The sequence below is a fragment of the Medicago sativa genome, chromosome 5, assembly GCF_051527215.1.
Source record: "Medicago sativa cultivar Bolivia chromosome 5, Bolivia_mono, whole genome shotgun sequence".
In the NCBI taxonomy this organism is placed as follows: domain Eukaryota; kingdom Viridiplantae; phylum Streptophyta; class Magnoliopsida; order Fabales; family Fabaceae; genus Medicago; species Medicago sativa.
This window is the reverse complement of record NC_140753.1, coordinates 12,101,200-12,129,093: the sequence shown is the minus strand read 5'-3', so window position 1 is coordinate 12,129,093 and position 27,894 is coordinate 12,101,200. Positions and strand designations below refer to the sequence as shown.

The 27,894-nt window shown below is 33.0% G+C and overlaps 2 protein-coding genes across 2 annotated transcripts; both read right to left on the bottom strand.

The window, feature by feature from the left end:
• Positions 1-11,201: 11,201 nt before the first annotated feature.
• LOC146920088 (uncharacterized) lies at positions 11,202-11,816 on the bottom strand. The gene has a single exon (XM_085711102.1). It carries the CDS (start codon positions 11,814-11,816, stop codon positions 11,202-11,204), a length of 615 nt encoding a protein of 204 aa, XP_085567228.1.
• Positions 11,817-13,409: 1,593 nt separating this feature from the next.
• LOC146920087 (Leucine-rich receptor-like protein kinase family protein) lies at positions 13,410-17,772 on the bottom strand. The gene has a single exon (XM_085713463.1). It carries the CDS (start codon positions 17,492-17,494, stop codon positions 14,105-14,107), a length of 3,390 nt encoding a protein of 1,129 aa, XP_085569589.1. The 5' UTR covers positions 17,495-17,772; the 3' UTR covers positions 13,410-14,104.
• Positions 17,773-27,894: the final 10,122 nt, after the last annotated feature.

The following is a 27,894-nucleotide window of genomic DNA, read 5'->3' as shown; positions in this document are numbered from 1 at the left end:
AAAAGTTGGGCATATGCCCAATATTGGGCCTATGTGCCATGTTTGTAATAAATAATCACATAAAATTTTGTGGTCTCCATTATTTTTTAGAAAAATTATCAATTTCAGTAGTTATCGCTTTAAACTAATACTAAGAACATTATAAAAATTGACTATTTGTTATAAATATTAATAGTGGATGTCCAAATAGCAATTTGGTTAATGGGCTATACTACTAGATTGTTTGGGCTTAGTCCATAAGTTATTCTATTTCCCTATAAATAGAGCTCCTTTGTAACATTGTAAAACACACCAGAGAAGAATAACATTTCTCTATATTCTCTCTTCCTCTTATTCTCTCTATCATTCTCTCTATTTGTTTTATTTTCATAACACGTTATCAGCACGATCTAATCAACTAAGAAGGTGAATAGTTCTTCTTAATCTATTATAATAAGTTGTAATTTGGTATCGATGATTATAGGCTATTGTTGCAATTCCATCAATTTGGAATCAAAGCCTTATAGACACATATTGTTGTTAGTATACAAATTATATATTGTTTTGTTTGTTTTTAATTAAACATTCATGCATCCATGAAGGATTGCATAAAAGATTGATCACATCTATAATATAGTTCCCGAAGAACTATATTCAGAAAGGAACGCATCCTTGAAGGATTGTTTAAAAACTCAAATTATTTTCCAATGAATTCCTGATGAATTCAAAGGTTTTGCATCCCTGAAGGATTGCTTAAAATCTCAAATTGTTTTTCAATGAATTCCTGATGAATTCAAAGGTGTTGCATCCCTGAAGGATTGCTTAAAAAGACAATTTTTTTACTGAATTCCTAATGAATTCAACTCCCAATGAATTCAACAAAGATGCATCCCTGAAGGATTGTACAAATGAATTAATTAGAGTTATTATATTTTTGATCAAGATTTAATTTATTATATAGTTTCGGAAGAACTCACAAAGAATTCAATAAGTATTTTAATATCCCTGAAGGATTGCAAAAGTAGCACAATTTTGATTATTTTTATCGTAAATTTGGTCTGTTTTAGTATGATCATCTTTAGCGTTTATTTTAATTATTGTGATGAATAAATGTGTAAGAGTAGTAACAATTTTTTTCTTTAATGTGAATTTTATTGTATTTTAATATTGTAATCAATAGTATTTTAATATGCATGAATAATTACCATATTAAACGTTATGTCATTATGGTTGCATTAAATCATTATTATGTGAATTGTTTTATATTACTGTTATTATTTATTCTGTATACATTTTTGAAGAATTCAAAAGTGTTAATCTCTAAAAGATTGTTAGAGAATTGATTTTATTGTTTTAATATATTGCATAGTTCTTGAAGAACTTAAATATTCGGTTTTATTTTCTATGAATTCATGAAGAATTCGGTAATGATACATCCTAGAAGGATCCTACAATTAACTGATTGGATTGGTTATATAGTTCTTGAAGAACTTAAAACCCAACTTTTATATGAATTTCACAAGAATTCAAAAGTCTATAGTTTATTCTCTATGAGTTTCATAAGAACTCAAAAGTCTCAAATTTTGTTTAAATCTGTTGGCTAATTCCTGAAAATTTTAAAAGCCAATTTTTATTCTCAATGAATTCTTGAAAAATTCAATATTGATGCCTCCTTTTAAGGATTACTTGAAGAATAATTTTCAAAGATCATTGGTTATGAACATCTGTGATATAGTTCTTGAAGAACTAAAATAAACAGATTATTGAAAGCATCCCTGAAGGACTACTTAAGGAATGAATTATCTCAATCATTGTTCATGAAGATTTGTGGCATAGTTCCTGAAGAACTAATGCTTTAATAAACACCCTTATGGGCCGTAAAAAACGGTGATTTTTCTTGGTCGCCGTTTATGTAAATTTGATGTTGAGTTCTTGAAGAACTACACATTTAAATCATAATAGAACACAAATTTATAAGATCTATTTTATCATGAAAAAAGGGAGGAAAATATGAGACAATAGATGTTTTTATACCACTCGAACATGCTCCTGAAGTAGCAAAATGAGTGAATATCTTGAAGAATATTTTTGAAAGGTTACTCACATTTGTAATTGAATAATGAGTGGTTTTTGATCAAAATAGTGAAAAGTCGCATTGAACGTCATTCCCAGAAGTGAATGGTTCATACTATTTGTTTTATGTAACTAATATCATGGTTATGGTAATACGATAATATTTTTATTATATGGATTGAATCCGGCAAGATTGTTTTCTTATTGCATGATCAAAGTTTGGTTATGGTTTTCCTCTTTTTTATTGCATAAGACTTCTAGATGGTTTGAATTACAAGGTAAGCACAAATTCTTCTCTACATAATTCTTGAAAATATCTTCTATGAATTAACGTTATCTTATTTACATCTAAATTCTTCAAGATTATTATCTCATAAACATTACATGTTAGATATATATATTTTCTTATGCAATACATTTATTTGATCTTGATCTCACATGTAATTTACATTGTGGAGATGTCAAACTTGAAAAAGATATTTTATTGACAATTTTTGAAAAAGATATTTTATTGACAATTTATTTTGCCTAAATATTACCTTGAAAGAAAAGCTTTATGATTTATAAACTTTTACTTCTTCGAAGAAATTTCGTGTTTAGTTTATTTTATAATTGATAAAATGATGGCTATGCAAAAGATAAATCAAGGTTTTAAGAATATTCCTTATATAATTTTATTTGGGTAGAATTTTGTTGTTGTTTATTATTATCGTTTCAAATGGATAAAAACAAATGAAGCGAATATTATTGTAAACCAGAAATTTACAAATCATCTTTCAAATGGTAATTCTTAAAAATATATAACAATTCCAGAAGGATTGCTCAAAATTGTTTTTCTTGATTATTTGTGATATAATTCCCGAAGAACTACAAGATTACTCGAATCTCCTGAAGAGCTAATGTATTGTTACATAAAGTAACAAAGTTACAAGTTGAGATTGCATTCTAATATGATTTTATTGAGTTATAAAATATCCATCCAAATGGATATCATATTGAAAAATATATGTTAAATATCTCTATTACGAGATATACTCTAGTGAAAATAAGCGTAATGGAAAAGTGATGTTGTCTATGATTTGTAATACGCTTATATTAGTGCAATGGAAGCACATATTATGTAAACCAGAAGTTTACATACTATATTAAATTTGTCGTTGGCAAGACCGGTTGGGTTATCCCGGATCTATTATGATGCAAAATAGATAAATTTTAATGGATTTGTATTGAAGATCCAGTAGATTCTTCAATCAAATAACTTTTGTGTCTTAATATTTTTCAAGGAAGTAGAAAATTTGAGAATTTGAGTCTCTCAAAATTGGTGATATTTGTGAATCGATATATCGAAAGTGTGAATAAACTAAATGACATGTATGACTATTGTCAATTCACAACCAGAAGTTTGTGAGATTATTTTATCAACAAATTTGATAAAGAGTTTATTTTCTGAACTTTTCAGAAAAAATATGATAAGTATCATTTGTCAATTGAAATTGATATTGAACAATTGCTAGCATATTCTCATGAAAAAAAAATGGACTTGAAGATCCATTCTTTAGACGTCTAAAGTTAATTGTATGTTTAATACTTATGAAACCATACATTATAAACTCTATTTTGGGAATCAACAATCTTTTATGTTGATATATTGATTTGCATCAAGCCAACTTATTACTATATGTAAGTCCTCCCTCTAATTCATCATTTGTTTTAGGTTAACAATCTAATATTTCTCATCTTAGTAAATTTTTGGATGTGTTGTGTATATCACAATTGCTCCAATATAATACACTAGGATAAATCTTGAAAGAATATTGGGAAAACATTTTTGATATGAATCTCCATCTATCATAAGTTTTATTAAGTCAACTTGTTTACAACCCAGTAGGTTGATTATCGATTGATGGATTAGTTTTCCCAATATTAGGGGGAGATGATAAGCAGCTAAAAAATGTGAACCTGAAGTTCAAATAATTATTTGAAAGGAAATATTATTGTCTCATCATGATCCTCAAGATATAACTCATTTGCAAAGTTAAACAAATTGAATATTAGCTGCTAATGCTCCAAACAAAATAGATATCCCTGTAGGATATTCTAATATTGCAAATGAGTCTCAACTGTGCCTGAAGCATGGTAGACCAATCGGTTCCAAATAAAAAAAAAACCTCGAATAAGAAAAGGAGCTTAAAGGAAAGATAACCCAATCGAGGATATAGAAACTCTAAAAGAGTGTTCTGACATAATTGATATTTCAGTTCCAGAAGAAACTGATCAGGTACCTGAAATTCCCGAAAATAAAGAGATCTCAGTAAATTATGTCACTACTGAAATCCAATGGAACCGACATGAAATCGACGTTGATGATATTTTTTTGCAAACAACATAGCGCTGAATGTGATAAATGATAACGAGGATGAAGAACCAGGGTCTATTAAAGAATGTAGACAAAGCCTAAATTGGCCAAAATGGAAAGATGCAATTGAAGCATAATTAAACTCTCTTAATAAGAGAAAGGTATTGGACCTGTTGTCCGAACACCTAAAGGCCTGAAGCCAGTTGGATATAAATGGGTGTTTGTGCAAAAACGCAATGAGAATGGTGAAGTTGCAAGATACAAAGCAAGACTTTTGCTCAAGGGTTTTCACAAAGACCCGAAATTGATTTTGATGAGACATACTCACCTGTAGTTAATGTAAGTTGATGCAACTACTTTTAGATACCTAATTAGCCTTATAGCTCATGAAGGGCTCAATTTGCACATGTTGGATGTCGTTACAGCCCATTTGTATGGCTCACTTGATAGTTGACATTTACATGAAACTCCCTGAAGGATTTAATTTGCCCGAAGCAAATAGTTAAGTAACTCAGGAAGACTACTCCATAAAATTAAATAAGTCTCTATATGGACTAAAACAATCAGGACGCATGTGGTACAATCGCCTCAGCGAATATTCGCTGAGGGAAGGATATAAAAATGACTCCATTTGTCCATGTACTGTTATGAAAAGATCTGTAAAAGAATTTGCTATAATTGTTGTCTATGTTGATGACATAAACATTATCAGAACTCCTGAAGAGCTTCCATAAGCCATAGATTGCTTACAGAAAGAGTTCGAGATGAAAGACTTAGGAAAAACAAAGTTTTGTCTTCGATTACAAATTGAGCACGTAAAATGTGGGATTCTTGTGCATCAAGAAGCTTACATAGCAAAAGTTTTAAAGCGTTTCTACATGGACAAATCTCATCCATTGTCTACTCCAATGGTTGTTAGATCCTTGGATGTGGAGAATGATCTTTTCAGACCTCGAGAAGAAGGTGAAGAACTACTTGGTCCTGAAGTACCATATCTCAGTGCAATAGGAGCATTGATGTATCTTATTGATAATACACGCCCTGATATATCATTTTTGTCAATCTATTATTAAGATATAGTTCTTCACCCACGCGAAAACATTGGAACGGGGTCAAGCATGTCCTTCGTTACCTTCGAGGTACAATGGATATGAGATTGTTTTATCCCAAAGTATCCAAATTAGAATTAATTGGTTATGCAAATGCATGTTATTTGTCAGATCCTCATCATGGTAGATCACAAAGAGGTTACTTGTTTACAAGTGGAGAAACAGCCATTTCATGGAGATCTATAAAGCAGACCATAACAGCAACATCATCAAATCATGCAGAACTTTTAGCACTCCACGAGGCAAGTAGAGAATGTGTTTGGTTAAGGTCATTGATTCAACATATACAAAATAATTGTGGTTTATCTTCTGGAAGAATGGACGCAACAATCATTTATGAAGATAATACAGCATGCATTTCTCAGTTGAAAGAAGGATACATTAAAGGAGACCGAACAACACATATTTCTCCAAAATTCTTTTTCACTCATGATCTTCAGAAGAATGGTGATGTCAACATTCAACAAATTTGTTCGTGTGATAATCTTGCAGATGTTTTTACAAAGTCACTCCCAAGTAAAGTATTTGAGAAACTTGTATCAAGAATTGGTCTTCGTCGTCTAAGAGATATTTGTCTTCATGAGGGGGAGAAATAAATGTGTTCCGCACTCTTTTTCCCTTCACCATGGTTTTATCCCATTGGGTTTTCCTGGTAAGGTTTTTAACGAGGCAGTTCACACTCAAAAGGATATTGTACTCTTTTTCCTTCACTATAATTTTTTTCCCACTGGATTTTATTTTAGTAAGGTTTTAATGAGGCATATCCTCGATGGACATCCAAGGGGGAGTGTTATAAATATTAATAGTGGATGTCCAAATAGCAATTTGGTTAATGGGCTATACTACTAGATTGTTTGGGCTTAGTCCATAAGTTATTTTATTTCCCTATAAATAGAGCTCCTTTGTAACATTGTAAAACACACCAGAGAAAAATAACATTTCTCTATATTCTCTCTTCCTCTTATTCTCTCTATCATTCTCTCTATTTGTTTTATTTTCATAACACTATTTATTTTATTTCTTATTTCTTTTAATTACTAGTATAAGTATAAGTTGAAAATGATATTTAAAGTAGACATTAATTATAAATTATATGTTGAAAATAATATTTTTTGTCAAAAAAAAAATGAATAGGCTTTCGGTTTGGACAACCCATAAAATGATTGGGTCAAGCTTTCTAGGCACGCACCATTACACTCAGACTATTACTTTTTTCACCCTATCGATTTCTCACGTGCTCTATATATTTTTTTTACAAAAATGTCCATGTGCTTTTCGGATTTTATAATTCAAAATGAGTTTTCCCCCTATTTTTGGGGTGGAAAAAATAGTTTTACACCAATTCGGTTTATACAAACACACTAAGTAAGGCGTTTTTTTCGAATTATAAAATCCGGACACAAAGATTGAGCTTATTAGTATTATGGATAGTCATGTTTAAGAACCATACTAATAATCCTAACCCCATGCTTGTGTTTTAGGTCATTATTGGTTGTTCCCGCCATGTCCCACTCGAAAATCCGATCTTCGCGCTACTTGATAATATTACTCCGAAAGTTTCCCAAGGCGTTTTTTTCGAATTATAAAATTCGGACACAAAGATTGAGCTTATTAGTATTATGGATAGTCATGTTTAAGAACCATGCTAATAATCCTAACCCCATGCTTGTGTTTTAGGTCATTATTGGTTGTTCCCGCCATGTCCCACTCGAAAATCCGATCTTCGCGCTACTTGATAATATTACTCCGAAAGTTTCCCAAAAAATCAAAAGAAAAAAAATCAAAGATCAAGACTCCCCTTGTATTGTAGGACTTCATACAGGATTCCGCCCCTCAAAATCCAAAATTCAATTGTTTATACCCTTAAGAACCATACTAATAATCCTAACCCCATGCTTGTGTTTTAGGTCATTATTGGTTGTTCCCGCCATGTGCCACTCAAAAATCCGATCTTCGCGCTACTTGATAATATTACTCCGAAAGTTTCCCAAAAAATCAAAAGAAAAAAAATCAAAGATCAAGACTCCCCTTGTATTGTAGGACTTCATACATGACTCCGCCCCTCAAAATCCAAAATTCAATTGTTTATACCCATTTTTTTTTTCATATTTACAAAAAAAAAATCCAAAAACATTGCATTAGTATTATTTGATTTTTAGAATTTTTTGATGGTATTTTTCTATTTTTTTTATTTTATTTGATAGATTTTATCAATTTTTATTTTGTTTTTTTAGGGAAATGAGAGAGATTCTGATTGTTGCTTATATATAAGCATAATTCATATTATAGAATCTGAAACCCTATTTACATTTTTGTAAAAAATATAAAATAAAAATAGGGCGCGCGAGTAATGGATATAATGAGGAAAAAATAATAGTCTTACAATTATCAAATATAAGATTGATTAAATAGTCCTGCTTTTCTTTTGCACGCACTAGTTGCTTTTTTGCGTCAAACTAAAAATTGTAAGTTTTTGTCAATAACTATTCATCTTTTTGATGGATCTGAGATTGAAATGACGCCAAGAAAAAATGTCGTACTCTTCATCGTGATGCCAAATTAACTTTGGAAAAGACAAGTTTAATTGTACTAGACAAAGGATTAAAATCGAACAAATACTTATTCATTTAGAAACACCACAAAAAAAATCAACAAAACCATTTGTAAAAGGGAAAGAAATGTATTCGAGTTACGGGAAGAATCACCCGTCATTCACAACCATTTTCAATGTCTAGTAAAGCTTGTTCATTTCAAGAAACTAAGTTATTTTACTAAACATGTCATCCAAAGCATTGTAAAATAAATTTCTACACTTCATAATTGTTGGCTAATTTCAATTACAGAAATGGAGAAATTTACTTGGGAATACTCAGCATACTTCCACGCATATAAATGCAGACTTTGCAACGAAGCAAGAGTGTTTTCTTGAACAATGAAAAATATTTGTTATTGGCTGTTTGAATCGTCATATTTATAGATTTTTTAAGAGATATTTATAGATATTGAAAAAACAAAGTGTAAGTTCTTGACTAGTCACTTTCTTTTAAAAACATGGTGAGTTTTCCTACCCTCTCTTTCTTTTCATCAACATTATATTGAATCTACTTAGGGCCTTTGATTTGGTGGGGAGAGAAATGAAAGAAGGATTCAGGGGTCTTGATTTGTCACTTGACATGATAAATATGAAATGAATGCAATGCAATATAAGAAAATCTTCCTTTGATGTGATCTTTATTTTTTTTTTTTTTTTATCAATATTCTTACAAAAATCCACAATGTGGAGAAATAGGGAGTATGATCATTTATAAAACCCAAATACGTAATACGGTGCGATATAGATACGAGGATACGTAAAATTTAGGATGTGTTTGATATCATAAAAAGAATATAATGAGTATTGTTTTCTAAAAAAAAGTTGTTTTTTTTGAAGAAGCTAAAATTGAATATATTACCAACAAAAAGTGTCCTTCCTAGCACGAGGTGTACTAAGGAAGAACAACCAGGTCCAAACAATATTTACAATATAAACAGATAAGAGACTAGAACAGAAATAACAATTAGCCTATGTCCAACATGGTGAACGGACTAAGCCACCAACCATGTAAATTAAAGGGAAGAGTAATAAACCTCGCCTTCAACCACATAAAAGTAATGGACTTAATTTTGTCAACCACCTGAATTACCGAACATATTTTATCTGTAAAAAGCCTGTTATTTGTAAAAAAAAAATGTTATTTGATAGATAACAAATATATAATACATGGGTGTAATATGAATAAAAAATTATGATCATTTTGTATTTTTAACATATATAATATTCATTATCACTTGATATACATGACTCTAAAGTCATACTTAATACTTAAAAAACCATGGATAATGAATTCTTTTGAGGAGTCATATTTAATACATGAGTGTAATGCATTTTTCTTAAAGAAGTGTAATGCATATAGTTAGTTGATGGTTCTCTTAGTGATTGACATGCTTAACTTCATAAGTCATATGAAGGAAAATCAATTGTGTATAATTTATCTAATATACAAAAAATATATTTTTAGTTTAAAATTAATAATATATTATTGGGTTAATACCTCAAGTAAACCCTATAATTTGGGTGAGGTATAAAAATAATCCTTGTAAAAAAACACAAATCCCACTCTTGTAGCTTTGGATTATGCATTTTTAGCCTGATGCATGAGTTATTTTCAGATTTCGTAAAAAATATTTTTCAACAGTGAGAGGGTTAAAATATGAATAATTTAAAATTACAAGGTAAAATCTGTGTTTTTTTACAGAGGTGAAATTTGTAAAAAAATAAAAAATAGATTACACCTCTGTAATTTTGGATTCTTCATTTTTAGCCATTTACATGGGCTATTTTCAGACATTGTCTAGATTATAGGATCTATTTGAGGTATTTACCTTATATTATTCATGGTTTCACCCTTTCTTTAATAAATATTTAATGCATGAATGTGATAGCGGTTAGAATTTAACACCATTTTTACTTTCAACATATATAATATTCATTATCACAAGACATACATGATTTTAAGAGTCATATTTAATACATAAAAAAACTATGGAGAATTAATTCTTTAAAAATAAAATTGGTGATATCATACATGTAGTTTTTGAAATGATGCATGTAGTTGATTGGTATACATGACTTCTAAAATCATATATGATACATTCTTTTTTGAAAGGAAAATCATATATGATACATGAGAATTGAGAAAAATAAATTGTGTATGATTTATCTAATAAAGCTAAATTTTATATTAAATTCAAAATTAAATCATTTTTTTTTGTAATGGCCGGGATTTGAACCCCGGACCTTGCATATTTTATGCATTGCCCAAACTAACTGAGTTAAGCTCACGTTAACTATTTGATCTTTAAATTAAATCATTGATCATGAGTGTCTAAGTTTGATCTTTAATTTGATTTATACTTATTGTATTTTAATTACCACACAAATGAATTTTAGATTACAAGAGCCTATTTTCCTTAAATATTTGAGGGATATAAGATCAAACCTTAAAAAAATTATCGAACATTCCAAACTTATCACCGCCATAATTTTTAAAAAATGTTTAGAAAAATTAAATATAAATGTTATTTAGAAAGAAAAAACATAATAAAAATTTTTCTTTGCCGGATATAGTAACAAAAAGAATAAAAGGAGTCAAACGATTTTTTTTTTTTAAGGTTTAGTTGTACATTTGATAGCTAAAAATAAAACTCACAAAATAGTCCCCATTTTTTACAATTTTAGTCCCAACTCATGTTCTTAGTCTTAGAAAAAGGTAATTTGGTTCTAAAAAAGGTTATTTACAGTCCAGTCCCAATCTGAAATCTTAATATACCCCATTTGGGGTCAAAATCCACATTTTTGGGGCACTAAATCGCTATTTTTTGGGTTAAAAGTTAAGGTTGTGAACAAAATTGCAGCAAATTGAATAGTAGAGAAATAAAAAGGTATGATTTTAAAAAGGAGCAAAAGTGAAATTAAGTCAAAAATTAATATCAATCCTTTGGAAAAATTGAAAGTAAAAGTATTCGAACAAATCAACTTACAAGGCATGCAATATAGAAGCATATTTCATATTACGGAAATGAGAGATTCTTTTTTTTTTTTTTTTGAAGGAAGGAAATCATTGCATTTCATTAGCTAAAATATGTCAAATACATGTAGGTACATCATCAATAACTTGGGAGCTAGGATTAGATAGAGCTGTCTGAGCTAACTCGTGAGCTACCCTATTTGCTTGCCTCATGCTGAACTCAACATGAGAGTTCTGAAATCTATCGACTAGCAGCTGTTTACAAGCAGTCATAATACATCCAAACTCGCTACTATCATCTAAACTAGAATTGACACAATCAACAACCCTTTTACAATCAAGAACAAAATCTACATTATCAAACTGATGAATAGAGAGCCAATCCAAAGCTGTCTGAAGTCCAACAACCTTCCCCACATCTATATCACAAAGAGGAGCAAACCATTTTGTTCTTGCAAGAACAAAAGCACCATCATCATCCCTAAGACACATGCCCAAACCAACCATGTTAAGAGAAGTGGAAAAGGATGCATCAATGTTGCATTTGTACCTGTCAGGTGCCGGTTTCTTCCAAACATCTTCCTCTTGTCTCAAAGGTTGAACCTGCGGAGTTATGGATTGAGTACTGCTGCTGGATCTAATTCTTTGGGTTGTTCGCCATTCTTCAAGTACATGAGTTGCACTTTGAAACACCTGCGCGTCGGTCTCAAGTTGTTGCTGCCAAAGTTTCATTTGGAAATGAAAGATTCTTATTGCTGTTTATATAGAAGCATATTTCATATTATAGAATCCAAAACCTTATGTACATTTTTGTAAGAAAAAAAAAAGCGCACAAGAAATGGAAAGAATGTAAAAAGTAATAGTCTTACAATTATCAAATCAGATAGTATAAGACTGATTAAATAGTCTTCCTTTTATTTATAGAATAATGACTTTCAAAGAACATTGATTATAAATACTTATCAATGATTACTTATCAATGATTTTGCGACAAATAAAGCATGGAGGAAGTTTATTGATATATATGATCATGAATTCATGATGTCACGAGTCTGATGGTATGTTGTTGAAATTCACACACTAGGAAAACTAACGTATAGAATGTTGAAGTGGATCTTAAGTTTGCATCATCGCTTGTTTATCTTGATTTTTTAGCTTGTTTGAATCGGGCATCAATAGTTGTGTTTTAACTTTGAAAGTGAGAGGTTCCAATTCTTTCCTTTTCTCCCCCAAGTGTTTAAAACAAACAATGATGGTACGTAGAATAAGAGAAAACTAGTTAATCCATTAGTTAAGGAATAGTAAATTTTTGAGATAATGGAATGCTTGGCGCTAGCATGTGAACTCTTTAATTTTACGATATAAATATTGTACTTATTTAACTTGACTTTCCATCTCTTTACTAGAAAACTTTTGTCAAAAAAAAAAAAAAATCCCTTTACTAGAAAACCCTCACCAGCTCCGATCTTGGATATGGTTTAAGCGATTATAAAATTTAGGAGGACCCTTAACGGTCACTGCACTATATTTGGCGCTTGTGTTCTTTACCAGTCAACTTGCATCTTAGATTTCAGATGATAAAAAATAAACTATATTTGATTTCCCATGTTACGAGACTCATTATCTCATCTCTCAAACGTACCAAAACATGTTGGTGTAGTTTAATATACTAGTGCCTAGGAAAGCATGGTTCTTTATCCCACTGGTGGAGATTGGAGAATCTGGGTGGGTGGGTGGGTTGCTCATTGCCACCCCACCTACGCAATGAATGAATAACTCGTCAAGTTTTTTTTTAAAGGACAAAGATGAATATTGTGAATACTATGATGGGTGAGGACTTAAGCATTGATCTCATAATTATCACTTCACTTCTTAACTCTTCCAAATCAATTATAATGTCAATTGAATTGCCAACCTTGTAACATATTTCATAAAGTGTTTTTTTTTTTTTTTTGAATAACATTTCATAAAGTGTTGTGATTTAAAGAAAAGGATAATATCTTTTTGAATAAAAAGAAAAGGAGTATCAACAAAAGTTACTGTCCCATACTTCAAATTGGATTACAGATAAAGGGAGGAGAATAAAGCACACCATGGCTTCATTTGTCAAAAAAAGAGGACCATGGCTTCAAATTGGATTTCATCCCCACATAACCTGATCTGATGACAAATACGAATCTTCTTTCTTAGCACAGATTATAATTTTAATATAAAAATATGGGGAAATTCAGACAAGTGAAATTTTGTTTTGTTTTTCTCCTCTTTGAATTTTGTGACCCAATACCAAATCTCAAAAGCAAAAAAATGGTAATAAGACAAATCCAATTCAAAAAATTAATGCATGCTTGATAAGATTAATAGGAATGAGGAAGACCCACAAAAAGTTCAAGAGTTGTTGAGCCCTGGGCCAAAAAAAGGTTAAATCACATATGCCTCTAATCTTACAATAAATAAACAACAAAAATACAAACAAATTAGGACAACAGAAAAAATCACATGGCAAGTACACCAAACACCAATGCAATGTTCTACTCTACCCTTGGGAACAACATATATATAGTACAAATATACATCGTACCCCACAATCTTAACGGCTACATCGTCGATCTTTCTCCGTTGCCGGAACCTGCGCAAACTCACATGACTATGTCAGATATCCAGCTCCGTCCCGCAGACGGAAACAGTACCATTTTGGTGCCGTTCTGTTTGGCAGAAATTGTAACCAAAACAAGGGTCCCACTCTTGTCCTTACTTGACAATTGTCAAAAACGTTGACTGCATCAAAACTCACGAAATTTTATCATGTGGCCCACATGTTGTCACCACCATTTTGAAGGAGAAGACCAAAAAATGGAGGAACAACAAAAGTAGCCGCAATGTTGTGTTCCAGTTGAGAAAATAATGATAATAATAACAAGGTGCTACTAATGTTACTACTGTTACAATTCTAATAAAATTGAATTTCAAAAAACATTAATCTAAAATGATGACAATAAAACCGGGAAAAAGTGGAATTTGGGTTATGCTGGAGAATGTTGAGAGGTGGGATCAGCTGAGGATGGTATATCAGGACCAACACGACAACCTTCGAGCATGAAAACAATGTCGGACATGGTTGGTCGATCAAGAGGATCTGGTGCTGTGCAAAGCAAACCAACTTTCACACCTAGTAAAAACTCTTCCCATTCTGATGATTCTGGGTCTAATTCAAGTAAACCAGGTTCTAGTAACTCTGTTATTTGACCCCTTTGAAGTTGTTTCTTCACCCACTTCACAATGTCTTCGTCTTGTGTGAACATTACTGGTCTCTTTCCTGTTAGAAGTTCCAATAACACAATGCCAAAGCTGTAAACATCAGACTCTTTTGTGATTTCACCGGTTAAGATTGCTTCTGGTGAAACATAACCCAGAGTGCCAACTGATGTTGAAGTGGAGGCTGTCTCTCCTGATGTGGGGACTGTTAGTCTTTCTAAACCGAAATCTGATAAATGTGCTTCGAAATCTGCGTCGAATAGAACGTTTTGAGGTTTCACATCACCGTGGACCATTGTGGATTGATGTATGAAAGCTAATCCACGGGCGATTCCTAGTGCAATGAGGTGTCTCATTGGCCAGTTTAGAACATGGCCATCTTGGTGAGAAGCTTCTTGGAGGAGTGTTGCCAGGTTTCCATTGGGCATGTAATCGTAGGCCAGGAGTCTCATATCTGGTGGTCCTGCATAGTAACCTCTGAGAACGGTTAAATTTCTGTGCTTTATTTTGCCTAGTGATTCAGCTTCTTTTCTGAACATGTTCTCATCTAATGATCCATCAGGGAGCCTCCGAATGGAAAGGACCATTCCATCATTGTAGCAAGCCTTGAATACTAATCCATACCTTGTCCTGCTGAGTACATTCTCTTCGTCGAATTGTCTCGTGGCTTCAATTGTTTCAGCAAGTGTGATTTTGGTGTTGAACATTACGAGTTTTGGCCCACCGTTTTCACTGCTGCCACGGCCTCCACTTGCACCTGAACTTGCTCTTGCAGGACTCTTTTTCTTCTCCCCAGAAACCTTTTCTTTGAGCTTCTTGCGCCATCTCCATAAGCCGATGATGTAAAAACAGCAAAACAGAACTAATATGAAAGCTCCTACTGCAATGATGATAATCAACACAATCAACCTCTTTTTGTCCCTATTGTTTGTACTTTCGCACTTTGATTCCAATGGCTTCCCACATAAACCATGATTATCAGCAAATACAGAAGGGTTGTTGAACCGTGATCCCAAAGTTTGTGGTATCTCACCTTCCAAATTGTTCCCCGACACATTGAAATACACCAAATCAGGCATCATAGAAAAATTACTAGGAATTTCACCACTCAAATTGTTAGCAGAGAGATCTAGCATTGCTAGGTTTGATAAATTTGACAATGACCCTGGTATGACACCTCCAAGCTGGTTGTGATCTACTAGCAATGTGGTCAATGACAAACATTTGGAGATATCCTTGGGCACATCCCCAGTTAACTTGTTACCACCCAAATCAAGCACTTTCAAACGGGCAAGGCGAGAGAGATCGGTAGGAATCTGACCTGACAATGAATTCAACCCAAGCTCAAGAACTTCAATACCAGAGCTGTTTCCGATTTCTGAAGGAACGGTTCCTGTAATGTGATTATGAGACAACGAAAGAACAACCAACGATCGAAGAAAACCATAGTTCTCAGGAATATGCCCAGAAAAAGTATTAGAACTGAGATTCACATATTGCAAACTCATCAAACTGCTGAACCCTTCAGGCACTACACCAGATAACTTGTTCTCCTGCAGAGCAATAACTTGCAGATTCGGTAACCCAGAGAGCTCAAATGGCAACTCTCCAGAGAGATTCTGTTTGCTCAAATCAAGTGTAGTTAGCCTGAAAAGATTTCCCAAACTAGAAGGAATTTTCCCAGAGAAGTCATTACCACTCAAATTGAGAACCATTAATCTATTCAAATTCCCAATACTATCATAAATTTCACCACTAAACTTGTTATCACTAAGATCCAAAGTTGTCAAATTGCTCAAACTCATTATCATCTCAGGCATAGTTCCATTTAATCTATTACTTCTCAAACTCAATGTTTCAAGTAAAGAAAGGTTACCAAAACTCGCCGGAACTGAACCAATGAATTGATTTCCACCAAGTGATAAAACCTTGAGCCCCTTCACATTGCCGAAAAATGTAGGAACTTCACCAGCAAAATTGTTTCCTTCAAAATCAACAACACTAAGGGACCTACATTTCATTATTTCCGATGGAATAACACCAGTGAATGAATTATTAGCCACCTTCAACTCCGTCAACCAGGCGAGATTTCCTATTTGCCGCGGAATCTCGCCGGAAAGTGCATTACTCGAAAGATCAAGCACTGACAAAGTAGTTACATTGGTTAACCACAAGGGAAACGTGCCTGTTATGCTATTGTGTTGAATATCCAAAACCTGAAGAACACTGAAACACGTGTTGGTTTCAACTCCAACGAAATCCGTGAAACCATTGAATCCAAGCTGAACTATCCTCAAAGACAGGGCGTGGACCGAAACATTGCAAAAAACCGAAGCAGGAATTGATCCAGTAAGATTATTGTGAGAAAGTGACATCACCTGAAGCATCGGAATCGCCGAAATCGCCGATGGAATCACGCCGGAAAGTGAATTTCCTTCAGCACTCAAATGCACCAAAGAAGAACAATTTGCAAGTGCAGAGGGTAGTGTTCCTCCGAGAAAGTTATGATCAAGCCATAGATATTGCAGTTTCTGAAGCTCACCAAACCTCGCCGGAATCTCACCGGAGAATTGATTATACGAAAGGTTGACAAGTTGTAGAAGAGATAAATTACCAACGGTGACCGGAATCTCACCGGAGAACGCATTCGACGATACGTCTAGATACTTAAGACCAACCGGAAGCGAACTCGGAACAGTTCCGGTGAGTTGATTTTGAGCAACGTTAAGAATCATAAGACCGGTGAGGTTTCCGATCTCCGGCGGAATATCACCGGAAAATTGATTATCTTGCAAAAACAAAAACCTCAAGAGCTTGCATTTCGAAAGCGTTCTCGGAATGGTTCCATTGAAGAAATTGGAACGGAGGCTTAACTTCCTCAACATGCGTAACTCGCCAAGATGTTCACTGAGTCTACCAGCGAGTTGAAGACGAGGGAGACGAAGCTCAGTGACACGGTGGTTGTTGCAAGAAACGCCGCGCCAGTCGCATGGTGCTTCCGGTGAAGATGGATCCCAACCGTCGAGTGCTCCGAGAGGATCATGGAGGTTGAGCTTAAACGACGTTAGGATTTGGATCTCGGTGCCAGTGACGGTTACGGCGTAGGATAAGAATGGTGCGCAGAGTAAGAGAATGAAGAAAAGTGTATGAGTATGCATGGTTTTTGTGAAGAGTGTGAAGAGAGAAGAGTAATGAGGAAGGTTTGTTTGTTATGATAGTGTGTTAATGTTATGGTTAGCAGCGTATATTAGCATAGTGTGTAGTATAATAAAGGGAGAGAATATAAGAGGAAGAAACTCTGTTTATATTTTCACTAAGGTGGAAAATGGAGAATTCTAATTTATGATGATTTCTGTGTGTGTGCATGAAAAATGAAAACGCTGTTTATGGATTGTACAGCGTCTTCCTCTGGCTCTGCTATCTCTGTGTCTATTTTGGAATTGCATTTGTGACTGTTTCTTTTTACTATTTTATTATTATTGGAGTAGTATTATTATTTTATTTGTGTCTCCCTATTTCCTAGAAGTAGGAGTGTAGGACTAGGAACCCTTTGAACGAACACTTTTTTGAAAATGGGGGTACTGCTGTGTGAAGTTCTGCTGGGACCCTTTAGCTCTACAAACTTTTTAACCTCATATGATGTGATATGACTTGAATCATTAGCTATGCTCCACTCTCCCTTTTCTGCTATTTTTATTTTTGGTACAATTTTCCGCTATTTTTATATAGAGTTTAATTTGTTTTTGGTCCCTATAAATATACCAACTTTTTATTTTAATCCCTCTAAAATTTTCCTTCAACTTTTAGTCCCTATAAAATTTTCAATCACTACTTTTGGTCCCTATTTTTAAGTTAATTTTTGTATTTTTTAATGAAATTGTGCATAAACGTGTAGAATATTGTAAAAAAAGTTCCCAAAAAAATTAGATTTTTTTTAATTAAACATAAATTAAATATGAATTTTCAACCGTCAAAAATATAAAAATTCATCTTAAATTCAAGTTTTGTTAAAATATTCTAATTTTTTTTTGGAAGAGATTCTTTTAATAGTAAAAATTTTTCTGCAAAATTTTATTCAAAAATATGAATTCTATATATGAGTTTACTTTAAAAGAGAGACCAAAAGTGAAGATGGAAAGTTTTTTAGAGAATAAAAGTTGAAGGAAAATTTTAGAGTGACTAAAACGAAAAGTTGGTATATTTATAGGGACTAAAAACATATTTAACCCTTCTATATATATAAAAATTCTTTAGTATCATTTAAAAAAGGGTTAATTAAGTAAATGGTCCCTGTAAATATTCAGAATTTTGTTTTTAGTCCTTATAAAATAAAATCACACTTTTTAGTCCCTATAAAATTTTCCATCAGCATTTTTAGTCCCTGTAAAATTTTTCCGTCAACATTTTTAGTCCCTATAAAAAAAATCCATCAACATTTTTTGTCCCTAAAATACTTAAGGAAAATGTCACATGGAATAAAAAGTGTGATTTTATTTTGTAGGGACTAAAAACTAAACTGTGAATATTTATAAGGACTAAAAACTTAATCAACCCTTTAAAATAAATAAAAACTAAACTAGTCTATTTAAATCGAGTTTTTAGTATTAGTTTTTTTAGAGGTTTTTTTGATCAAATACTATAAGTTTGTTTTTATGATGAATAAGTGAGAAGTTTAAGGTTCGAACCTCAATCTACATACATAATAATGCAATGTTCATAAAAAAAAAATTACATAAACATTTACTAAGAAGGAAACACTTTATTTTTAGTAAAAAAGAAAAGAAAAAAAAAGTTTGACTCAGAAAGAAACTCTTGTTAGAAAATATAGTTATTGAAAAAATTAATCTTGGATTATTACGATTATATTGAACTCTTTCCTTAAAAACAATATATTGAACTTTGACTTGAAAAAAGTTATGTTGGTCTTCTAAAAAAAAAGAATTAGTTATATTGAATTAGGATCTATTTAGTTGAACAATGAAAAGAGAGTTAATTTTTTTTTGTAATTGTTCATTTATAAATAATAGAAGGGTCATGTTAACTTGTGCCCTAAGAGTATATGTTAAGGAACCCAACAAAAGCAACTTTGTATTGGAAAACATGATATTTTAACTTTTTTAAAAGTTAACTGCACGACTTTTGATGCGTATATTTCTATAATGAATTCCTTAACATGTGCCCTTGAGGGCATAAGTTAACATTTGTCATGATAGAATTGTATGTAAAAAAAACGATAGAATAGTAACCGGTGTACATGGATTGATCTAAAATAGAAGTTTTATCTTAAAATTTGTATATTCAACACATTGAAATATAAAAAGGCAACTTTTTCACATAAAAGTTATCAATTTTTTTCATTTTTTGAATCCTTAACAAGTGCCCGATAGTGATTAAATATGGGTCATGTTAACTTGTGCCTTAAGGGCATAGGTTAAGGAACCCAAAAAAAGCAACTTTACATTGAAAACATGATATTTTAACTTTTTAAAAGTTGACTACACGACTTTTGAGGCGTATATTTCTATAAAGGGCTCCTTAACATGTGCCCTAGAGGACACAAGTTAACATTTGTCATTAAATAAATATAGGAGTCTTGTGAGGGAGAGAGAATCAAACGTGCATTATGCTTTTCTCTAAATTAGGAGGATCTAAAGGGAGCGATAATAAACTATTTTCTCTCTCTTGTGAGTCGTCACCTGAAACCTTAATTTATTCTCCTTCATCCATCAAAACTACCCTCTTGATCGTTTTTTTCTTCCCTTTTATTTAAATAAATGATTTTCACATATATTTAGTTTGTTCTTTGGTGATTATACCGTCTTAAAACAATTTGTTTGTCGTCTTTGTGTAGCCTTATTTGTCTTTTCCATCTTGTTCAGGTGTTTGATTGGTTCCGATTGTAAAATCAACTTCGATCAAGTGCAGGTCTAATCAATGACTTTGACGTCATCAACATTGCAGATTTAGAGTCACGGGAATCCCAAATACTTGAATATAGTCATATTTGTAGACGACTAGACATATGTACTTTGCTATTTTAAGCTATTAACATAGATGTTGTGAGTTTGTTTGCAAATTCATCCTTTTAGTTTTTAGCGAATTTGTATTGTATCTATGTACTTTATCAATTTGAATGAATAAATATCGTTTGTTTTTTAGTAAAAAAATATATTTTCAGTTTAATTTTAAATTTGTTCCATGTGAATTTTATATGACAAATAGTCATTTTTTTGAGAGAATATGACAAATAGTCATTTTCACCGTAAATGTGTAACGAATAGCCATACTAGTTTCTTAATGTATCAAAATTTTAAAATAGTCATTTTTTTTTGAAACGGCAAATATTATTAAACGTCATCCCCGCAAGACGCAAGGAGTGAACGAAATCAAGATACAAATGGTGCCGCATATAGACGGAACACCATAACCACCTTAAAACACCCCTGGAGATAAACTCACCAAAACACCTCACCACCTAAAACAAACTCCAAAAAACAACAACCATTGTAAACGCAGGATCCACCACCGCTCATCGTCACTACTCACCCACAAAGATCACCCTCAACATAAAACTACCAGATCCCAACTCCCAAGCCGAGCCACAAATTGAAGAGCACCTAACCGAAGATCATGCAGCTATCTCAAACCTCGCGACCTCCGATCCACCGAAAGAGCACAACACAAAGCCCAAAAACCAACAAAGACAGAACTGACTCCCGATCTCGAATCAAAAGTGATCGGCCCACCAGACTATAGAACTAAATTGGCAGGGCACCCTAAGCCCCTGGTACACCAGAGAAAAACCAAACCAAGTCAAGCAAAGATTGCAGCTAGACCCCGACTCCCGATCTCGAAGCCAAATGAACCGGCCCACCGAAAACCAGCATACAATATGTAAGACGAGAGACATGGCATGCGAAGTTTAAAACAACAAACAAATCAATGGAAAAAATGCTCAACAAAATGGGACACGCACCCTCCAAACACCCTAGACACCTAAACCACCCACAACAAAACAAAAAAGAGAGCTAATGACGACAATCATGGACCCGCGTAACAAAAGCTGCCTCCAAGAATAACCACCCCAACAAGCACCCGACTCCACCACCTCACAAGACAGACACACAAAGAACCCGGAGGGTGTCTGACACCAAAACAAGCAGAATCGAAATCTACACGACCACCGACGCGAACAACCTCAACCACCACGATCCTTACAACAACAAACGATCCGGAAGTTCAATGAAGGAGGATTAATCATGGATGGAAGCGCTACCGCCATACCTTTAGCCGCTAGAGTCGGACCCCACAGTTCAGCACCACACATTGATTGTGCATTACATTAATCAAAATAGTCTAAGACGTTAATATATTTTGTTAATATTGTCATATCGATCCTTCAATATATATATTGATTGTCATATCAATTCATATAGATACTAACTTAATACTAGTATCTATTGGCAGAAATCTAGAATTACTTGGTTGAAAGAGGGTGAGGTTAATTCAAAGTTTTTCATAGTATTATATCCTCTAAAAGAAGAACGAATTCTATTATTTCTCTGTACTCAAAATTGAAGGTGTGTCAACTATTAGAAGTCCAATTTTTAACCACTTTACTACTCACTTCATAAAGACAACTTCAATTAGGCATAGTGTGGAGAATCTTCCTTTCAAATCTATATAGACTCATATGACAATCATATATGGTTAAAATAAACTTCTTTCAATTTTTCTCTATTTGTTGTTGTTATGGTTCAAGTTCAACCCCTTTCTTTATTTTGGTTGGACTTTTAGACTTTCTTTTCTCCCTTATGATGTCATTCTTTATCCCCTCAGCGGTTTTTTTTTACAACATTTCCTTATTTTTATTTATTTTTTTACAGCATTTTTTGTATAGCTAATTATATTCTTTTTATATCAAATAGTTAGTTATAGCTTTAGGTTTAATTAAAATAAATAAATAAATTTGTTATTTATAGTACTCTTTCTGTTCCATAATAAGCGAGTCATTTGCAAAAAAAATATTGTCCCACAAAATTTGACCCATTTCGCTTTTTAATAGAATATTAATTACTTCATCCGTCCTATAATAATTGAGTCTTTTGTAAAAAAATATTGTCTTAAAATAACCGACTCATTTCACTTTTCAATACAATACAGTATTAATTACTTTTTTTTTCTCTAATTATAACTCTAATTAATACTATTTTCATCACTCTCAATTCAATATATCCCACGTTGCATTTATGATAGTGGAGAATGCACCAATACATAACAAAAATATTTAAAACCATTTTTCTATCTCCTTTATTTATTCATTTTTCTTAGGGAAATGTTAACCAGTGCCCCGGGGCACTGATTAAGGAGTTAAATATAGTAGTAGTATATTGCATTGAAAGTTGTGTTGTCATTGCATTAAAAACTTAAAAAGTGTTCTTTTTGACTTAAAATTTTCACTTTTGGCTTCCTTAACCAGTGCTCCGAGGGCACTGGTTAACATGACCCTTTTTCTTAATATGTACACCATCCGGTCACTAATATAAGCAAAAATTCAATTTCTAGGTTCATTCAATTAATGATGTATGTAGTCTTTATTATAGGCTACATACATCATTTATTGAATGAACCTAGAAAGTGGTTTTTTGCTTATATTAGTGACCGGAGGGTGTATGAAATGAGCAAATGACTCGGTTAATATGGGATGGAGGGAGTACTTTTTTCCAATTATAACTCTAATTAATACTACTTTCATCACTCGCAATTCAAGATAATCTACTTTGCATTTATGATAAGGAGGAATGCACCAATACTTGACAAAACACTCAAAATCATGTTTCTATGTCTTGCTAACCGATGCCCCCGGGGCACTGGTTAAACATACCATAAAAAGGGAATTATTACCATAAAAGGAAACTGTTTTTGAATTTATTATAAATTAATTACACAATTTCAATACATTAACTACTACTCCCTCCGGTCCTAAATATAAGCAAATTTGACTTTTTACATTCATTCAATTAATGATGTATGTGGTCCATAATATGAATCACATACATCATTAATTGAATGAACCTAAAAAGTGAAATTTGCTTATATTTAGGACCGGAGGGAGTATATAATTTCCTTTTTTATATCTTTAACCAGGGCCCCGGGGGCACCGGTTAACATTTCCCTTACTTATAATACATTTTTCCTTAATATATGTGAAATGAAAAAAAAAAAACTCACTTAAAATGGGGAAATATTTTGGTGCCATTAATGGCACCATACCATTAGATCTGGGCCACACATTGCCCAAATGTGTGTGTGATATGTGTGTGTGGGTGCCATTAATTGCCAGGATTTAATGGCAAGGTGCCATTAATGGCACCCAAGTGCTGCTCCTTAAAATGGCACGGAGAAAGTAATCTTGTTTGCTTTATGTTTTAGGATTGAGATTTCTGTGAGGTCCACCTCAGCCATTTTTTCATTTCTCTTGGAGCTATTGAATTGGCAATTGACAAGTGGTGAGCCAAATCAATCCTATGGGGGATATGATTGTGTACATGGGGGAAACTGGGTTTTTCATACTTGGACGGCTGGGACACATCACATATTTTTATATATCTGTTTTGGCACTTTATGTTTACCCCCCATGATTTTGGCTCAATGTTAGGTGTTTTTTTCATTAAAAGTCTATGTTTATGCATTGTTTGTCCCCTTTCAATAGAATTGTCAATATATCAATTGAAGTTGAAAGCAAAAGGGGCCAAGATTTAACTATTGGTTAGGCTTTTGAATATATTTAGCCACAAAGTTTTTGTGGGAAAGTACAGCTAATGAGCAAAAGCTAAATCCATAAGGAGCAAATTGGATTAATGTCAATCAATTTGGTGGACCACAAATCTGATAGTCACACTGATACTTTAGTTGATCCTTTTAACAATGTGAGGACAACCAATTTTATGACGATTAATTTCAAATTAATGCCCTGTCATTTGGACTATGGTGTACAACTATTTATTGTTTTCTTTGTAAAAAAAAAACTTTATTTTTTCGTAGAGTTATTAAAAAAAAAACAAAGAGAGGAAAAGAAAAGAGTCACTATCAATGTTTTACTCTCTCCTTCTTTAGTATTTTATAAATTTCTTTTCAAATAAAAAAAAAAAGACCTTACCTCTAAATATAAACATAAGCTTTTTGACAAAAATAAAATGAAGAATACTAAAGAGTGTCTCGAGAGTTATTAGTCAAACAACTCAAATAAGTAAGTTTTCATAAAAAAATTGTTTAATCATTAATTGATCAAATAATGACTTATGCTTTCAAAACAAAATTTCTATTTACGGATTTCTTAATCAATGTCATGGGACACCAGTTAGCAAGACTTATAAAATAAACATAAGTTTAAGTTTTTTGGGGGTGGTGAGGATTGCAAGAAAATTTCATGGGTAGGGTGGCACTCTGTTTGTACACCAAAGGAGGATGAAGGGTTAGGTGTGCGAAAGTTGAGGGAATTTAATTTATCATTATTAGAAAAGTAGTGTTGGAGGATGCTGGATGATAAGGAGGGGTTGTGGTATCAAGTCTTAAAGGCTAGATACGGGGAGGAGGGGGTAGGTTGAAGGATGGGGGAAGGAATAGTTCTTCGTGGTGGTGGACGATCTCAGATGTTCGCGGAGGTGTTGGGATGGAGAGTGGGAGTTGGTTTGAGGACAATCTCCGTAGGGTAGTCGGTGGAGGTAGTGCTACCTTTTTTGGATTGATAATTGGATAGGAGGAGTTCTGCTTCAAGTCCGTTTTCCTAGGTTGTTCTCTTTGGCCGAAGATAGGTGGATCACGGTGGCAGATATGGCTAGTAGAGGCTGGGGGAAGGAGGTGGTGCCTAGATGTGGAGGACGCGCCTTCTTGCCTGGGAGGAGGAGAGTGTTACAGAGTGTGTGTTTATGTTGCATAATATTGTTTTGCAGGATCATGTTCATGACAGGTGGCGATGACTTCTTGACCCTATTGCTGGCTACTCTGTTAAAGGAACTTACCATTTCCTCACGAGTGTGGAAGATCCTCCGGATCGAGGTCTGTTTGACGATGTGTGGCATAGGCAGGTACCGCTCAAGGTCTTTCTGTTTGCTTGGAGACTTCTTGTTGATCGACTCCTCACAAAAGATAATTTGGTGAGGCGACGAGTCCTTCAGCCTGATGACAATGTTTGCGTAGGGGGTTGCGAGTCTCTGGAGACTGCAAATCACTTGTTCTTTGGCTGCGACACATTTTGCAGCATCTGGGTTTTGGTGTTCCAGTGGCTCGGTATCTCTTGCGTCGTTCCATATGAGGGTCAGAATCATCTTCTTCAGTTCGGCCATCTTGCAAGGTTACCGCGTTCATCTCATTCTTTCCTTAGAGTTTGGGTTATCTGGAAGGAGCGGAACAACAGAGTTTTTAATCGAAATTCTTGGATTCACAAAGTATTGCATACAAGGTTAAAAGACAATCTTACCTTTGCCTAAAACCTAATATGCAATCTTTTGTTTTCAGCGTTCATGACTGGTGGCGACATCCTTTACCATGCATGAGTGTTTTGATGTAATGTTGTTATTATTACTGTTTTCTTCTTTGAGGTGTTCCATTTATTGGCACCGGTGACTTGACTTTGTAAGTATTTTGGGTGTTTCTCTTTGCACGCCTTGTGCGAGATGAAACACCTTTGTTAGTGTTATATCTCACTTTGGCTTGTTCAATAAAAGTTTAAGTTTAGAGATGCATATATATATATATATATATATATATATATATATATATATATATGGGTAATGCTAATGCACACCCACTTGAATTTTAGAAGGTGTGCATTAGCATCATACACCTTTTTGCTTTGGACTTAAAAACCATTTTTTCCTTTTTAAACAACTTAGATTAAAGGGTAAGATAGTAATTTTATTTGTTTATTGAAAACATACAATTAATTTCCCCATTTTTTCTTATTTTTTCCGTAAAGAGGCTTTGAACTTACCATCATGTTCTCTCTCCAAAAAAATAACTCCAAAACATGACCGCCCATCTTCATTGCCGGAATCCAAGCTACTCCGATCACATTTCTTCATTATATATGTTAAGTTTGTCTTCTACCAAAAGAATATATTAATTTATCCTTTTGGTATTAGAATTTAAATAGCTTTAGTTTTGATACAAATTGTTAACCCTGTGCTGATGAATAAAGAGGAAACAAAGGTATCTATCAAAAATCATGGACGGTGGTGTTTTGTTTTTTGCCAACAGCAGATGTGATTCATAGACAATGGAAATAAAAATTTTGGTGTTGGTTAATCAAAACAATCAAAATAAAAATAGAAGAAGGGTTTAATTTTTTTTTTTTTAGGTGTAAAAGAAGGTTTTCTTCTTTCCCTGTGCTACAACGTGATTGTTTAGGAGCATGAAAGAGAAGATGATGAGCAAGAATGGCAAAATTACTTTAAGAGGCATATGCTTTTAATGACAATTGAAGAAAGAGAAAGGGTATTTTCTGTCCAAAGTGAAAAGGTGTATGATGCTAATGCACACCTTCTAAAATTCAAGTGGGTGTGCATTAGCATTACCCATATATATATATATATATATATATATATATATATATATATATATATATATATATTTTCAACTATATTTTATTAAAATTATAATTTGTCTTATAGCATAAAGAAGTCAAAATTAAACGCATATAGGTGAACGATAATTTTTTTTTGGGTACAATACATGAATGATAAATTATCAATATTTATACATAAATCAAAATACACATTGATATTGATTATACTATCAATATTTGTGGAAAGTAGGGAGACCTCTAACCTTTTTGAGTCAAGTAGTTTAACGAGGACAATTCACTTGTAAGGTGAATAAGTGGGTGTGTATAGGGTTCAAACTCTGCCTCTTACATAATACTATAATACATTGTCGATATCAACTAAGTTATACTCAAGGTGATTAATTATTTTTAAACCGTTGGAATTGGATAGAATTTCAATTAAATTGCTCAAATAAATTAATTTGTACAAAGTACAGACTCAGATTTCAATAGGTCTAACCATCCTCTGTCAAAAAAAAAAAAAAAAGGTCTAACCATCCAATTTAATTTTTATAATATTGGTCATTATTTGCATGTTCCATCAATGTAGTGCAGAGAGCAGCTAGTATGGCAACTAAAAAGGGTTTCACTTTAACAACATGATTCTTCGTTCCATTCAATATAAAACACATGATTCTGCGTTTCATAATTATGCAGTAATTGAACAATGGTCCATCTAGCAATAAGTGGTTTAGCAATGCCAGTAATTGCTCACAAGCCTGCTTGCTTAATTGGGTCGAGTAGCAGTGACCCTATGGTGTGTGTGAAGTGGGTGAGAAATGGAAATTTGGACATACCTAAATTTAAAGCTTTGAAGATGCATTATGAAAGTATTGTGTTTAGCGAGTATAGGGCATTCAATTTTACCTAATATATATGTCTATCTTTGTGATTCAATTGAATGGGAAATAGGTAGCAGTTTTAGTTCATTTGATTAGTGAAGGCACAGGGTCT